The sequence below is a fragment of the Acipenser ruthenus genome, chromosome 4 (genome assembly GCF_902713425.1).
Source record: "Acipenser ruthenus chromosome 4, fAciRut3.2 maternal haplotype, whole genome shotgun sequence".
Lineage (NCBI taxonomy): Eukaryota > Metazoa > Chordata > Actinopteri > Acipenseriformes > Acipenseridae > Acipenser > Acipenser ruthenus.
Window position 1 is genome coordinate 43467707 of NC_081192.1, and position 13778 is coordinate 43481484.

The 13778-nt window shown below is 36.4% G+C and overlaps 1 protein-coding gene across 27 annotated transcripts in view; it reads right to left on the reverse strand.

Annotated features, from left to right (window-relative positions):
- Positions 1–13778, reverse strand: part of rims2a (regulating synaptic membrane exocytosis 2a) — a 281737-nt gene that overhangs the window by 198924 nt on the left and 69035 nt on the right. For 26 of the 27 annotated variants that reach the window (XM_059022394.1, XM_059022415.1, XM_059022392.1 and 23 more), the window contains one exon: positions 9038–9357. In XM_059022394.1, coding sequence (XP_058878377.1) covers positions 9038–9357 — 320 coding nt within the window. The remainder of the gene's footprint in view (positions 1–9037; positions 9358–13778) is intronic. The other variant, XM_059022419.1, reaches the window with a different exon arrangement.

Consider the following 13778-nt stretch of genomic DNA (forward strand, 5'->3'; position numbering starts at 1 on the left):
TGTCTGCAGCAATGCCAGGGCTGCGCTAATCCCACAAGCCTGGCTTCCTGTAAGACACTGAAAACCACAGGCCCTGCCTCATCCGGGCTTCATTATTCTGTGTGTTCCCCTATTGGGGAAAAATATATAGAAGTAAACCTTATATCTATCCATCTATCCATATGTATATATTGTGTTGCAAAAAATCCTGCTGACGAAAGCATGATTTTGCATATGTCCCTAAGTATCCCCCTGAGGAGATCTGTCATAGGAAACCCTGTCATTTTTTTTCCACAAATGACATTCTGTATGTTAGAGAAGGAGAGAGCCTCCCTCTAGCTGCAAATTAAAGTAAAGGCTGTGGTGCAGACATTATGCATAGTTTAAAAAAGCCATATAAATGGAATCTGAGCCTTGCTCCCTGGCTTTGTTTTCATTATTCGGTGATTGTTATCACTTGCTTCATTGCATTTTTCAATCTAACAGAAAATGTACTTAGAGGTTCTCAACCTAGTTTTATAACTAACACATTCTGAAACAGTTTTTTACCTTTCTATACTACATGTTCTAAATGAAAGCTTGCTTGATTTAACCGTAACCCTTTGACTCTGATGTCCTTAAGTAACCAAAATGGCAATTTTTGCTGTTATGCAATTCTCTAATAAAAGACCCTCTGTTGTTCCTTTATTATTATTATTTATTTATTTATTGGCAGACGCCCTTATCCAGAGCGACTTACAATTGTTACAAGATATCACATTATTTTTACATACAATTACCCATTTATACAGTCGGGTTTTTACCGGAGCAAGCTAGGTAACCTTGCTCAAGGGTACAGCAGCAATGTCCCCCAACTAGGATTGAACCCATGACCCTCTGGTCAAGAGTCCAGAGCCCTAACCACTACTCCACACTGATTGTCCTTGTGTCGTTTTCCTAACAGTGGCTTAGTGTTACCATTAAGACCTTCACCTTGCAATACTCGACCTACGGTTGAAATGGAAACCCCAGTCCCTCTTGCAGCCAATTCACTTTAAATATTTTTTGCAATCAATCTTGGATTGTTATTAACCTTCCTCGCAATTCTTCTCCTTGTTCTGGGTGAAAGAACCTTCTTTCTTCCAGACCGAGGGAGCGTTGTGACAGTACCATGAGTCTTGTAGTTCTTGATAATAGAATAGTTGACATTTGGATACACAAATGCTTGGAAATCTTCTTGTATCCTTCTCCAGCTTTATGCCAATAAATAATTTTCTACCTAAGGTCTTCAGATAGCTCTTTACTTTTTCCCATATTGACTTATTGGTAATGACAGCAATCATCCTATGCCTAACCCTTTTCTAGACTTTTCTAGAATTATGTTCTGCATTTTCATATTGAAATTTCTAGCACCTTGTAGACAATACTATCATAGCATCAAAGGGTATGAATACTTTTGAATTAGCATTTTTGGAGTTGCAAAAAAAAAAAAAAAAATGCTGAAATAAATAATTGTAGACATCTATTTTTGTAACTTTTTTTCCTTATCCACAAAAGCAAAACTTTTGCTACAAAAGATTTTTCCTATATTTGTATTTGTGTGTGAAATATTCATAGCAGATTAAGCTGTCAAAATACATATATTGTATTATGTTCCATTTATTGTTGTTATGTAATGATATTTTGAGAGCTTTATATTTAATTGGGAATTGAGCTTAATGAAACCTAATACTGGAAAGCCATTCTGTGTTTCATAGTCCAAAATCTTCCCTCCCCCTTAAAACACTTAATTTGCATTTGTTTATGTAAAGAAAGAAACAGATCTAACCTCTTATCTGCCAGACCACAAGGAAATGTCACCCTATCCAAGCTTCAAAGGGACTAAATTATTTTATTATACTTGAAAGAGACTTCCTGGAGCCAGGAAAGACTGGCATTTTAAGGGTTAATGTGCAACAGCGATATCTAGTGGATAAAACGGACAGTACACTTTGGTAATAGTCAATGGGCAATAATGGGATAAAAGAAATTTGATGTCTAAAAAAGCTATTTGTTGTTATTTTGTATTAAATCTAATACGCTATCAATGTACTTAGGCATGAAATGGTCTTGTATGTAAAACCATAACACTGGGAGTATTATAGATATTGGACAACAGTCATAGAAGTGTTTTATACAGTTATTTTACTACAAACACTCAAATGTTTAGTATGTACCGAACGCGTATTTCACGGTGAAGGTGAAGCTAAAACCAATTGTTAATTCCAAGATACTGAGAAAGATACCTTACTATGAGAGTTTTGGTTTTAAACATGCTTTCCTCAATGCTTGTAAGAATGCTGTAGTTTTATGGTATGTCATAAATACCATCTTATTTGAAATCCGCCGAACATAGAGTCCGATGGAGGTAAGTTCGTCCTCTTCATCGAATTAACCAATCCTAAGAGGTTGCCAAGATCTTCTCTGATTGGTTATCCTAAATGCATTTAAGCTTGTGTTTGTCCTATTTTCTACATGCTGCTTGGTTCCATCTAAGAGGACTCTCTTCCATCTATACGTGCTCTACCTTCATCAAAAGTACTCACTGCCAACATCCTATGCAGAAGTCTGCATCACAGCCTGGGTGAAGTACCCGTTGCTATGGAAACTATCTGATACGATCTTCCAAGCAAAGTGCCTGCCTGCCTGACTACCAGAAAGACTGCCTGCCTGCTGGTCGACACCATTAAAGCTGTGCCTCTCCAAAATAAATGTGAGCGAGGTCAAGTACTTTGTTGTAGAAACTGCAGTTTCTTCACTCAAGTAATTGAGTGCACCTTCCGAGATCCATAAGAATTGGTTACTCGTGGTCTTGTATCTCCACATGACTGTGCATCAACTAAAGTATCCTAAAGTAAGATTGCGGTTCTGTTTGAACTTCCCACTGCTGGCGTCATATGATTCCTTATCTAAATGTTGAAATGTATATTAAATCCAAGTTATTACATATTCTGAATTCAAAGGTTATATGAAATCATTTCTGACTTTTGTAAACATATGGTTTGAATTCAGATGTGATGCAATACTGACTGTGAAATATCATTTCTTCTCACATTACGCTAGTCTGACCACTAGTATTTAGGAATGATCTATTTTGTGTTGTTAGTCTGTGCTATTAATAAATTGATGTAGTTATACTTTTAAACCAGTGTCTGTATTTGTTTTTGATCTGTTACTACGCACTGTACTAATTAATAATCCAGTCTAATATTGTATCAATGTTAAATTTTCACCAGGATTGATGGATCTGAACTCAATGGATATTACCATTGTGTGTATATTCCTATTGCGATTATTTACATTTGGGGGCAATAACTGGAATACAGCTGACACAAAATTAGTAGTTGGGATTAATTCCCTAGATAACTAAATTAAGTAAATATCCGATACAGTTACGCAGATTTGGCAAATGTGCGATTCCTGAAGATTTTTTAATTGTTGATTCAGTGTAATAAATAAGTAGCTTAGTCATTCTCTTAACTGTTTAAATTGTGTTCTACAGATGTATCAAGGCTTGCCATGATGTTTTGTTGTTTGTCTATTTTATTCCGCCCCCCCACCCCCCAACTGGAAATTTGACAAATCACACAAGAGTAAACTTATGGAACGCATTGATGGAAATGACCAGTATCAGGTAACGTGGGAAAATGTGGCCTGGATTTGCACAGATTCTGCTTCATCATACATCCCAGGGACATCATATTCCACGTGTAAAGTGTGTATACTGAGATTTTTTCCGGTTTTTCCCAGATATTTCAATTAACTATTTGTTACCGATTTTATCCCTATTTTAATATATGTAAAATAAACTGAAAAATTCCCGGGAAAAATGTGTTAAGATAAAAAAAGAAAATGCTGAACATTATTCCTAATATATATATATATAGAGAGAGAGAGAGAGAGAGAGAGAGAGAGAGAGAGAGAGAGAGAGAGAGAGAGAGAGAGAGAAATAGATGGACTTCAGTGGGTTACAGGAAAATAATTCCATCAAAGGTGTATGCGACGTCATAAACTATGAGACCGTTAGGATGAGTAGTTTATAAACTGTTTGAAAGTGGTCTTGGGGTGCACAGGAGTCAAATATGGGTCAAAGGTCAAGTATAAACTTCTAGAGCAGGGGTGTCAAACTCCAGTTCTCAAGGGCCGCAGGGTCTTCTGGTTTTCATTCCAACTTAAGCTCCCAATTAACATAATTGATCTAATTATTTGTTCAATTTGACATATTTCATATTTTTCAAGGTGTTTTACAGTTGATGGTTTTAAAAATGCACTTGATTCAAGGTACACTACCTATGAAACATTTTGAGACCTGAAGAGAAGTGTTAAATGTGTCCAGTTAATCAAATCATTAGACCAATTAAGTAATTGAGAGCTTGGGTGGAACGAAAACCAGAAGACACTGCGGCCCTCCAGGAACTGAGTTTGACACCCCTGTTCTAGAGGAATATGCCATTTTGGCATCACTACTGCGGTATTATGCCTTTTTTTGAATGGCTCAGGATGCAAATATATCCTTCATCCAGAACATTCAGTATATATATATATATATATATATATATATATATATATATATATATATATATATATATATATATATATATATATATCCTGTACATTAGATTAAGTGAAATTAAACATTCTTTAAGATTAACGGAGGGGGTGCTTCATGCTAGGATTTATTCTCCTGGGGCTGTACAGTACTATAAATTGCCTCAACTTCACTTGAAATTTCACTCATGGTTTTATCAGGCTGCTGTCAGTGAAGACAGTCAGTTCTAAAATGTAAATTTCTCTGCATTTACATATGCCCACCATACAGAATGTGTGGTGGTTCTTTTTTTTTTTTTTTTTTTACACAACAGGAAAACCCAAAACACATGCATATTCAGAAATCCGGCACTGCATATCTGATAAACAAAGCATTTCCATTAAGGTCAGCTCAGAAAATGTCAAAAAACAAACCAATAAAAAAATGCAATGTGATCTTTTGCGACAACAGTGAACTCCAGCAGTGCTCCACACTTGCTTGTTCAATGCTACCGTTTCCATGGCTACAACATTATGTGATCCAATAAAAATTGTTTAACATCCAATTAAAAAAATGCTCATCAAATCACTGAGACCAGTTTATAGACAGAAAATGGGCAATTAAAACTACTCCAGATCACTCCTAGGGTCAAACAGCACTCAGCTCATCAACACAGTGAGTAGTCTGGAGATACCATTGACACATTATTTCCCAGTTAAAGATTTTCTTCAAAATACAGTCAAATAAAAATAAATAATGAGGATGTATCATTCCCCTTTGCTTCGACTCATTTTAACTAGATATGAGCTGATCATTAGGGCTCTGTCATTACGGTTTTGAATTTGTATTTTGTCCCATTGGGAATTCTTACGCTTCCACCTGTCTGCTTGTTTAAATAATAGATAATCATATTAATTTTTACAATTTTCAAGTCATCTTTAAATCTATAGCCAAAGAATTACCGCTCCTCGATCTGCCACAGAGCACTTTTTGATCAGAAAGCTCTAGCAGCTGCTGCTGTCTCTGTCATGGAACAGGACTAACATACTGTACACCAGTATGCTACCTTTTACTAACATTTACTCATTAGTGCACATAGAGCTATGGATCTAATGTCTTTGTTAGTTATGTATTATTGATGATAAAATCCAACATCACATTTTCAAAAACTTTAAAATTCTTTTTTTTTTTTTTTTTTTGTATTCTTGTGGTATCTCGTAATACTAGATTAATAGAATGTAGTTACAAAAAAGGTTATTTACAATTAAAGTTATTGATTTTCTCCTGGAAACAAGTAAATAAATAATTTACAATCTTCCAGCTGAAAATTCCAGCAAATAACATTGGTGACCAGCTAAGAGTCGGTAATTATAATAAATATCAACAAGCCTCGTACTGGACAAGGTTTACAGACAATAATGTAGATCATTTAGGAGTTGAGACAACAAATAATTGAATTTTACCATAAAGGGATTTTAATGTGCTTATGTTTTCTTGGACCATCTCTACCAGCTCCTCAACCAGCACCTAGTCTCCTGAACCAGCATGGCCATCTGAAATTCTCCATTAGCAACAATAACATATTCTCAACAAAGATGTAAAAATGCCATATGCACAATTCTCAAGTATCTGGTTCTTTCATCTAGGCTTCCAAATTATAATAATAAAAGTCACAGTTTTGCTTTCCCCATTCACTTTGCTTGGTCCAAGATTGCCAATAACCTTGAAACAGGTAACATGACGGCACCACTGCTGCTAGAGACTTGGTGTCTTCTCGCAAATAGTCTTAAGGCGTGTTTCCCTACAGTACAAACTATACTGTATATATAAAACTAAACATGACTGTGGGACACAGCAGTTTCAGAAAGAAAAAAAATAGTTGCAATATGCAGTTCCAATATTCAGCCACCAGGTAAAATACATGAGCCACAGATATTTTGCATATCCCTTTGTATTTCAGTGTAGCTACCTTTGCATCGAAGTCTTAAGGTATCTGCATGTTTATGATTTTGAAACGGCATAACTTGCTTAGCAGAATTACTCAGAAACAGCTTCACAAAAGATAAACTACAGCATTTTACATAACTGTAAAGCTGAGGATGTAACGATTTCTGTAAACAGATTGTACTGCTTGTAAAAATTGTAAAGATTGGCTGTTTATTTAGCAGATAAAAAAAAAAAAACTACAGACAAACTTGTACGGTGGCGTGCATTGGGATTGTAGTTTAACAGTAACCAGTGAACTACGTTTAAAGGTTTACTGAGGTTGTTAATGCAGCTGAACTGTACAACAATGTTGTGAACTACATTCCCAATTCGTACTTCACTTTACTTGTAGTACAGTAAATATTTGTTTCATATACTTTTTTTATGTAATAATTAAACACACACACACTAAAGAAAAGCCCTATGTATCATTCTCTATTCTCAAACAATGCAATAATATGCAGGTCTATAATTATACTGTTGTGTTGTTATGCTCACTGGACAATACTACACACTCCCAAGGTCATTCACAGGACAGAACTGCAAATGAACAGATCCCACATGGGGCCAGCTGCACAGTCCTTGAATGCTCAGGGACAGGAGTCTGGGCTCAGATTAAAGCCTGGAATCAAGGTTGTACCGCTGCAGACTGTGTGATCTGAGGCTCGACCCAGAATCCCTCTTATAAATCATAGAGTATGCTGGACCCTGAGGAACAAAAGGAAAATGCATGCAGAAGGAGACATCTGTTTCTAGCCATGGAGAGTTAAATGCATGCTCCTATATTGTAAGGATACTATGAAATAAATACAAGCACAGCCATCTGCATGTGTTAAAGCAGGGGTGCCCAATCCTGGTCCTGGAGGGCCGATGCCCTCCTGGTTTTTGTTCAAACTGTGCACTAAATTGATTAATTGGACCAATTAAGCTTCTAATAAGGGCTTGATTGGTCCAATTAAATAATTTAGGGCACAGTTGCAACAAAAGCCAGGAGGGACATCGGCCCTCCAGTACCAGGATTGGGCACCCCTGTGTTAAAGGGATATTTTATACCAACTATAATTTTCAGAATATTAAATTTCTTGCCTATTGTGTGGGTTCTCTGCCATTCTCTGTTGCTGTTTCTGCTTAGATCATTAGTTTTATGCTTAATAGTTATACCTGAAAACATTTCATTTTTCAACCATTTCTACAAGCTGAACTGCTGAAGTCAGGTGGTTTTAGATATGACCACTAATGTTTGCAACAGTCTCTTAAAATGTACTAAATCAGTTTAAAGGTGGATCAAAATTACAACTTCATTACCCTACTGGTCATTTTGCTGCAATAGTTTGTAAGCATGGTAATAAAGATCTAAGCAATAAAGGAATTACATTATTTTAAACAAGCAACAACAACAAAAATGATCGCTAGTTTTTCACTGTTATAATTTGTTTTACCCCAAAATGGCCTCTGCAACAACTAACCAGAGCTCCATAGGTTTGATGTTCATACTTTTGTCCTTTTCCCCCTTTCACCTCCTGTTATACAGTGCATCTGAAACATAATGTGTGAAAATAGTCTGGAAATAGTCAGTAACAGGTCTTCACCTTGAACGGGAGCAAATCGCCCAAACCACCACCACCAATTATCACAGATTAGTTTGGTATGTAAACTTCCACTTTGAAACCACTGCAGTCTACAAACAGCAAGCACTCATGGCAGCATATTGCTTTAAACTAAACTAAGTTTGTGAATAGGTACCATACAAATAGAAGTATACATTGCACCAGCATATAAGCAGACAAAGCAGACATTTATTTGTGTATTTATCTACTACATTTTTTTCAAATCAAGAATACATCTTTTTTTTCCCCCTAGCTCATCAGTGCTTATGTGATCAATGATAAGTATGGAAGTTGGTCAGTTATTGATCAGCTAGAAATATGATGGGGTCCACAGCTAAAGACCACAGTGCTTAACTCACAAAGTAAAAACTACACAAAAATCTCTAAACAATTCTGCACATTAACTTATGTGTTCAGTCCAGGGATCACTCATGTTTCTTTGAACAGTCAGATAAAAGCGCTGCAATAGGCTAGCTCTTTTAAAATGTATCTTTGTTTCATGAAGAGGCCCTGCCACCATTATGAGTTGAGAAATCCCAACTTCATCGGTAAATGCCTTGGGACCAAACACTCACAAACCACATGGGGCCACATGCATTGAGCATTTGCACGTCTGAAAATGTAGTCCTGCCCTGCACTTACCAGCGCACTAATGCTTTCTGACCTTCATTTTACGCCCCTCATACAGCACCTTGTCCCCACGGCAGTACATTACCAGAGGAAGGAATGAAAGCTATAACCTCAAAGTGAAGGCACTGGCCACCTAAAATACATTAGACCTCCAAAAATGAATTGCTCCAAAATAAAAAATTTGAATGGGGAAAATGTAGTAGAAATAGGGCCACACTGCTCTCCTTCAAAAAACAACCTCTGTAGAAACGCCACATATTCTTAATGAAAAACCCAGGTAATGACAAACCTGGCAATCAGAGTGTCGCCTGCACCTGGACCCGAATGCTTCCCCCCAGAACCGTTTTTGAGTGAGTCTTGCCGCGTAAGTCCTTGAGGTCTGTTTTTGTCTGACGCTGGTGTGGAAATGTCCCCTGAGGGTCCCTGGTACTGGGATGGATCCTGCAGTTTTGCCTTCTTCTCCTGAGGTGCTTCTTCGTTTCGGGGCCCCCTTGTGAGTTCACTGGGGTCCAGTTGCTGTGGCGTGTTTGAACCAACGGTGTAGAACCAGGCTCCTGATTTTGTGAGGATTTCTTGTTGTTTTCGGCACAAGTTGCATACCCACATTACCTGAACAGGGAGGAAAAGAGAAACCATGTTAATACTTTTTGAAGAAATCAGGTATAAAACTGATGTTCAAAATGTTTCAGAGTATGCCATTGGTGGGATGCTATGTTGTCGCGTTATGATATGTGCACTCGTTCTTAAAGCTTGTGCACATACTTTTCTATAAGCTTCTGCCAACATTCAATTTTATTTTTTTGGGTTAAATTACATATTGATAACATCCTATACTAAAGATTGTAAAATGTCTTTATTATTTTTGTAAATCACATGCAAATACAGTACTTAACATCAAATTGGCACAGTTTGGCAAATGCAGTACCTGTTAAACAGACCTGTATTCTTGTATTGTACATGCATGTGTACACAAAATGAAGACAATAGAACATGGTTTCTTATCAGTAGAACTATTCAAAGACAGATGTGCTGATACTTATCCTACAGTGTTGGACCATTTGGAACCAAGTGGTAGAGAACCAGCCTTTGTATAATCGGCATGGTGATGTTATGGGCCATCTTATTACCCCTTATTGGTCCCTTATTTTAGTAACCCATGAGTGCATTTTATTATCATGCCTATGTTTGTTTGTTTTTTTACTCATGTTTTACTTATAAATAAATAAAACATGACTATAGCTATTCAGATTAACACATTTTATAATCCCAATGTCTATAAACAAAGTTGTTTTCTAAAAGAGCTGAAGAGGGAGGGCTAGGTCGGCCAGGGTGTCCTTGGCTCACCGCGCACCAGCGACCCCTGTAGTCTGGCTGGGCACTTGCGCGCTTGCCTGTAAGCTGCCCAGAGCTGCGTTGTCCTCCGACACTGTAGCTCTGAGGCAGCTGCACGGTGAGTCTGCAGAGTGTAAAGAAGCGGGTGGCTGACGGCACACGCTTCGGAGGACAGCGTGTGTTCATCTTCGCCTCTCCCGAGTCAGCGCAGGCGTGGTAGCGGTGAGCTGAGCCTAAAAATAATTGGGCATTTCAAATTGGGTAGAAAATAATAAAAAAACGACTAAAAAATTTAAAAAAAAAAGAAAAAAAAAGAAACACAGTATGTGTGAAATACGAAACATTTGCATGGTTAATACACCAAATTTCAAAATGTATCCTACACTAAAAAGATCAAGTATAGAGAAAAGCAGATCATCTACATTTTACAGTACTAGACTGAGTTATGATTAAACAAGTACAGCGTATGTTATACAGTATATTAATCTCACTGCCAGCCTCTAAGAAGAAGGAATAGCATGTCTTTATGAAAAATATGACGTGCCAGCAATGTCAGCAATTCCACAGAGGTACCCTTGTCGAGCCTCATTTTTTTTAAAAACCTTTAATAAACCTCAACGATGCTGCTGTATATTGTGGGAGGCAGTAGTATAGTACCCTTTTCTTCATCACATAATGTTAATGTATCATTAACAACAAATGGAGGAAACACTCCCGAGAATTGTGGCCTAGAAAAATCATCTTGGTACAAAAGCAACAATTACCTAAAGCCAATATAGGTAATAAATCCTTTTTTTTTTTTCAACTACAAATGTCATGTTTGCATTTCAGTGATCTGGGGGACACTGCTGCTGTACCCTTGAGCAAGGTACTTTACCTAGATTGCTCCAGTAAAAACCCAACTGTATAAATGGGTAATTGTATGTAAAAATAATGTGATATCTTGTAACAATTGAACAAATAATAATAACATGCTAGTACTGTACATGATGCAAGAACTAGGTCTTCTATGACAAAATATCTGTCCTCATTTCATTCCTGTGTCTGACCATTTCAGAGTTATTAAGGGGCCATGCAACAAACATGACTTTTACCAAGGTCACTTACAATTAGGGCTGTCAAGCGATTAAAAAAAAAATAATCACAATTAATGTTGAGATAAAAGTGTTTTATTTCAGTTAATCTTGGTTTTAATTGCATATTTAATTTATACAATTACTGCATCCATCTCATTTAAGTTTGTTTTATTATTATTATTATTATTATTATTATTATTATTATTATTATTATTATTATGCATAAAAACTATGCTTTCCTATTTCTGGATTATCTTTATAGTTTATATTTATTTACAATCCAACGTTGTGAAATTGTTTGAACCAACAGCTAAATCACAATGGAGTCAGTTTATTTCTCCCCTACTGCATTTACAAATATCTGTTTCCTTTACTCATAAACTGATGTTTTTTACTTCCATTTAAATAATAATAATAATAATAATTGACGGTCTGCAGTCGGTAGCTATCCAACAGCACTGGTGTACTTAGTTTGATTCATGGGTTTGAAGTAGGGGTGCAGCGATATAAGGAAAGAAAATCACAATCTGCTCTGGGCAGTTTTTGTATTTTATATTTTAGCCAATAATGAACAAATGTAATGTTTGGTTTGGCACACTGACACAGTCTTGTTCCTTGCAGGACTGTGTAACATGCGAGCAACCTGCAGTAAATATGTACCAAAACAGCGGTGTTTGGATATTTATTTATTTTTTATATCTGAAGACAACAATAGGACAGCTTCAGTGGAGGAGGAATAGTCGGTACAGCCGGGGCAACTGCACAGGGGGCCACGCACTCAGAGGGCCCTAGAGGGGTCCGAATGTTTGGAGAAAAAAAAAATGAAGTGAAAATATCCTTCACATTTATATTTGCAGATGTTACCTTCATAGTCATATCATTGTAGCTACCAGTGCCAGTAATCCAGTTTTTATTCTCCCTCGTTTCATCAGGTACTGCTATTATTTGTTTTAATGGTTCAATTAAAATTATCTTCATAACTTTTTTTTTTTTCCTTCGTAACTGTCGTTGATTGGAGGCTGGTATGAGGCAGTGTTTTGTGTTTCATTGGCATCTCTTTCTCGAACTCTGCAACCACTTGTTCTAGCCTAGTGTAATTTAATTTGGCATGTTTTATGTTTATAAAAGTATTATATAAACCCATCTTTCTCTTCCTTCGCCACTGGATAGCTGAGTTGTGTGCAGCCGAACAGACTTGATGTTATATTAAATCCAACAATGAATTGTGAGTAGAATATTATTCTGATGCTTTTTAAAAAAAAAAAAAAAAAAAAAAAAAAAAATTAGGTCGAATCCTAAATACAATTGATGGTTTAAGTTGTTATTATTATTATTATTATTATTATTATTATTATTATTACACAGTGTACTTCAAAACGTTTTGTAATTTTTGTTGATCTTGTTTAATCTTCATTGGTTGCGGGTGTATTCGGTGGCATTTAAGTAGAAATGTATTACTGTGCTGTCTTTTGTTAAGTAACAAATTCAAGTTTGACTGAATTTTGTAACTGGAAATGTAATGTTTTTATGACATCTTTTTTTTTTAAATTTAAGTTGTGCTGCATTTTTAAGCAGTGTATGCTTAAAAATGGCAAACACTGTTGAAGCAGCAAAGGTCATTCAAAATGATCTAGACAGCATTCAGAATTGGGCAGACACATGGCAAATTAAATTTAATAGAGAAAAGTGTAAGGTACTGCATGCAGGCAATAAAAATGTGCATTATAAATATCATATGGGAGATACTGAAATTGAAGAAGGGAACTATGAAAAAGACCTAGGAGTTTATGTTGACTCAGAAATGTCTTCATCTAGACAATATGGGGAAGCTATAAAAAAAGGCTAACAAGATGCTCGGATATATTGTGAGAAGTGTTGAATTTAAATCAAGGGAAGTAATGTTAAAACTCTACAGTGCATTAGTAAGACCTCACCTAGAATATTGTGTTCAGTTCTGGTTACCTCGTTACAAAAAGGATATTGCTGCTCTAGAAAGAGTGCAAAGAAGAGCAACCAGAATTATCCCGGGTTTAAAAGGCATGTCGTATGCAGACAGGCTAAAAGAATTGAATCTATTCAGTCTTGAACAAAGAAGACTACGCGGCGATCTGATTCAAACATTCAAAATCCTAAAAGGTATAGACAATGTCAACCCAGGGGACTTTTTTGACCTGAAAAAAGAAACAATCACCAGGGGTTACAAATGGAGATTAGATAAAGGGGCATTCAGAACAGAAAATAGGAGGCACTTTTTTACACAGAGAATTGTGAGGGTCTGGAACCAACTCCCCAGTAATGTTGTTGAAGCTGACACACTGGGATCCTTCAAGAAGCTGCTTGATGAGATTCTGGGATCAATAAGCTACTAACAACCAAACGAGCAAGATGGGCTGAATGGCCTCCTCTCGTTTGTAAACTTTCTTATGTTCTTATGTTCTTCTTATGTTCTTAAAATAAGCATTTAGCAAAAGTTGTTGTAGTTGGCATTGCGTAGGCTACGTTTTTTCCCTACTGTACAGTATAGGTAGTTATAATACACAATGTTTGACAGCAAGTGTCTATAAAAGTTAATGTCACATATAGTGTTTTTACTAGTACAAATGCAAAATGTTATTTTTGTGT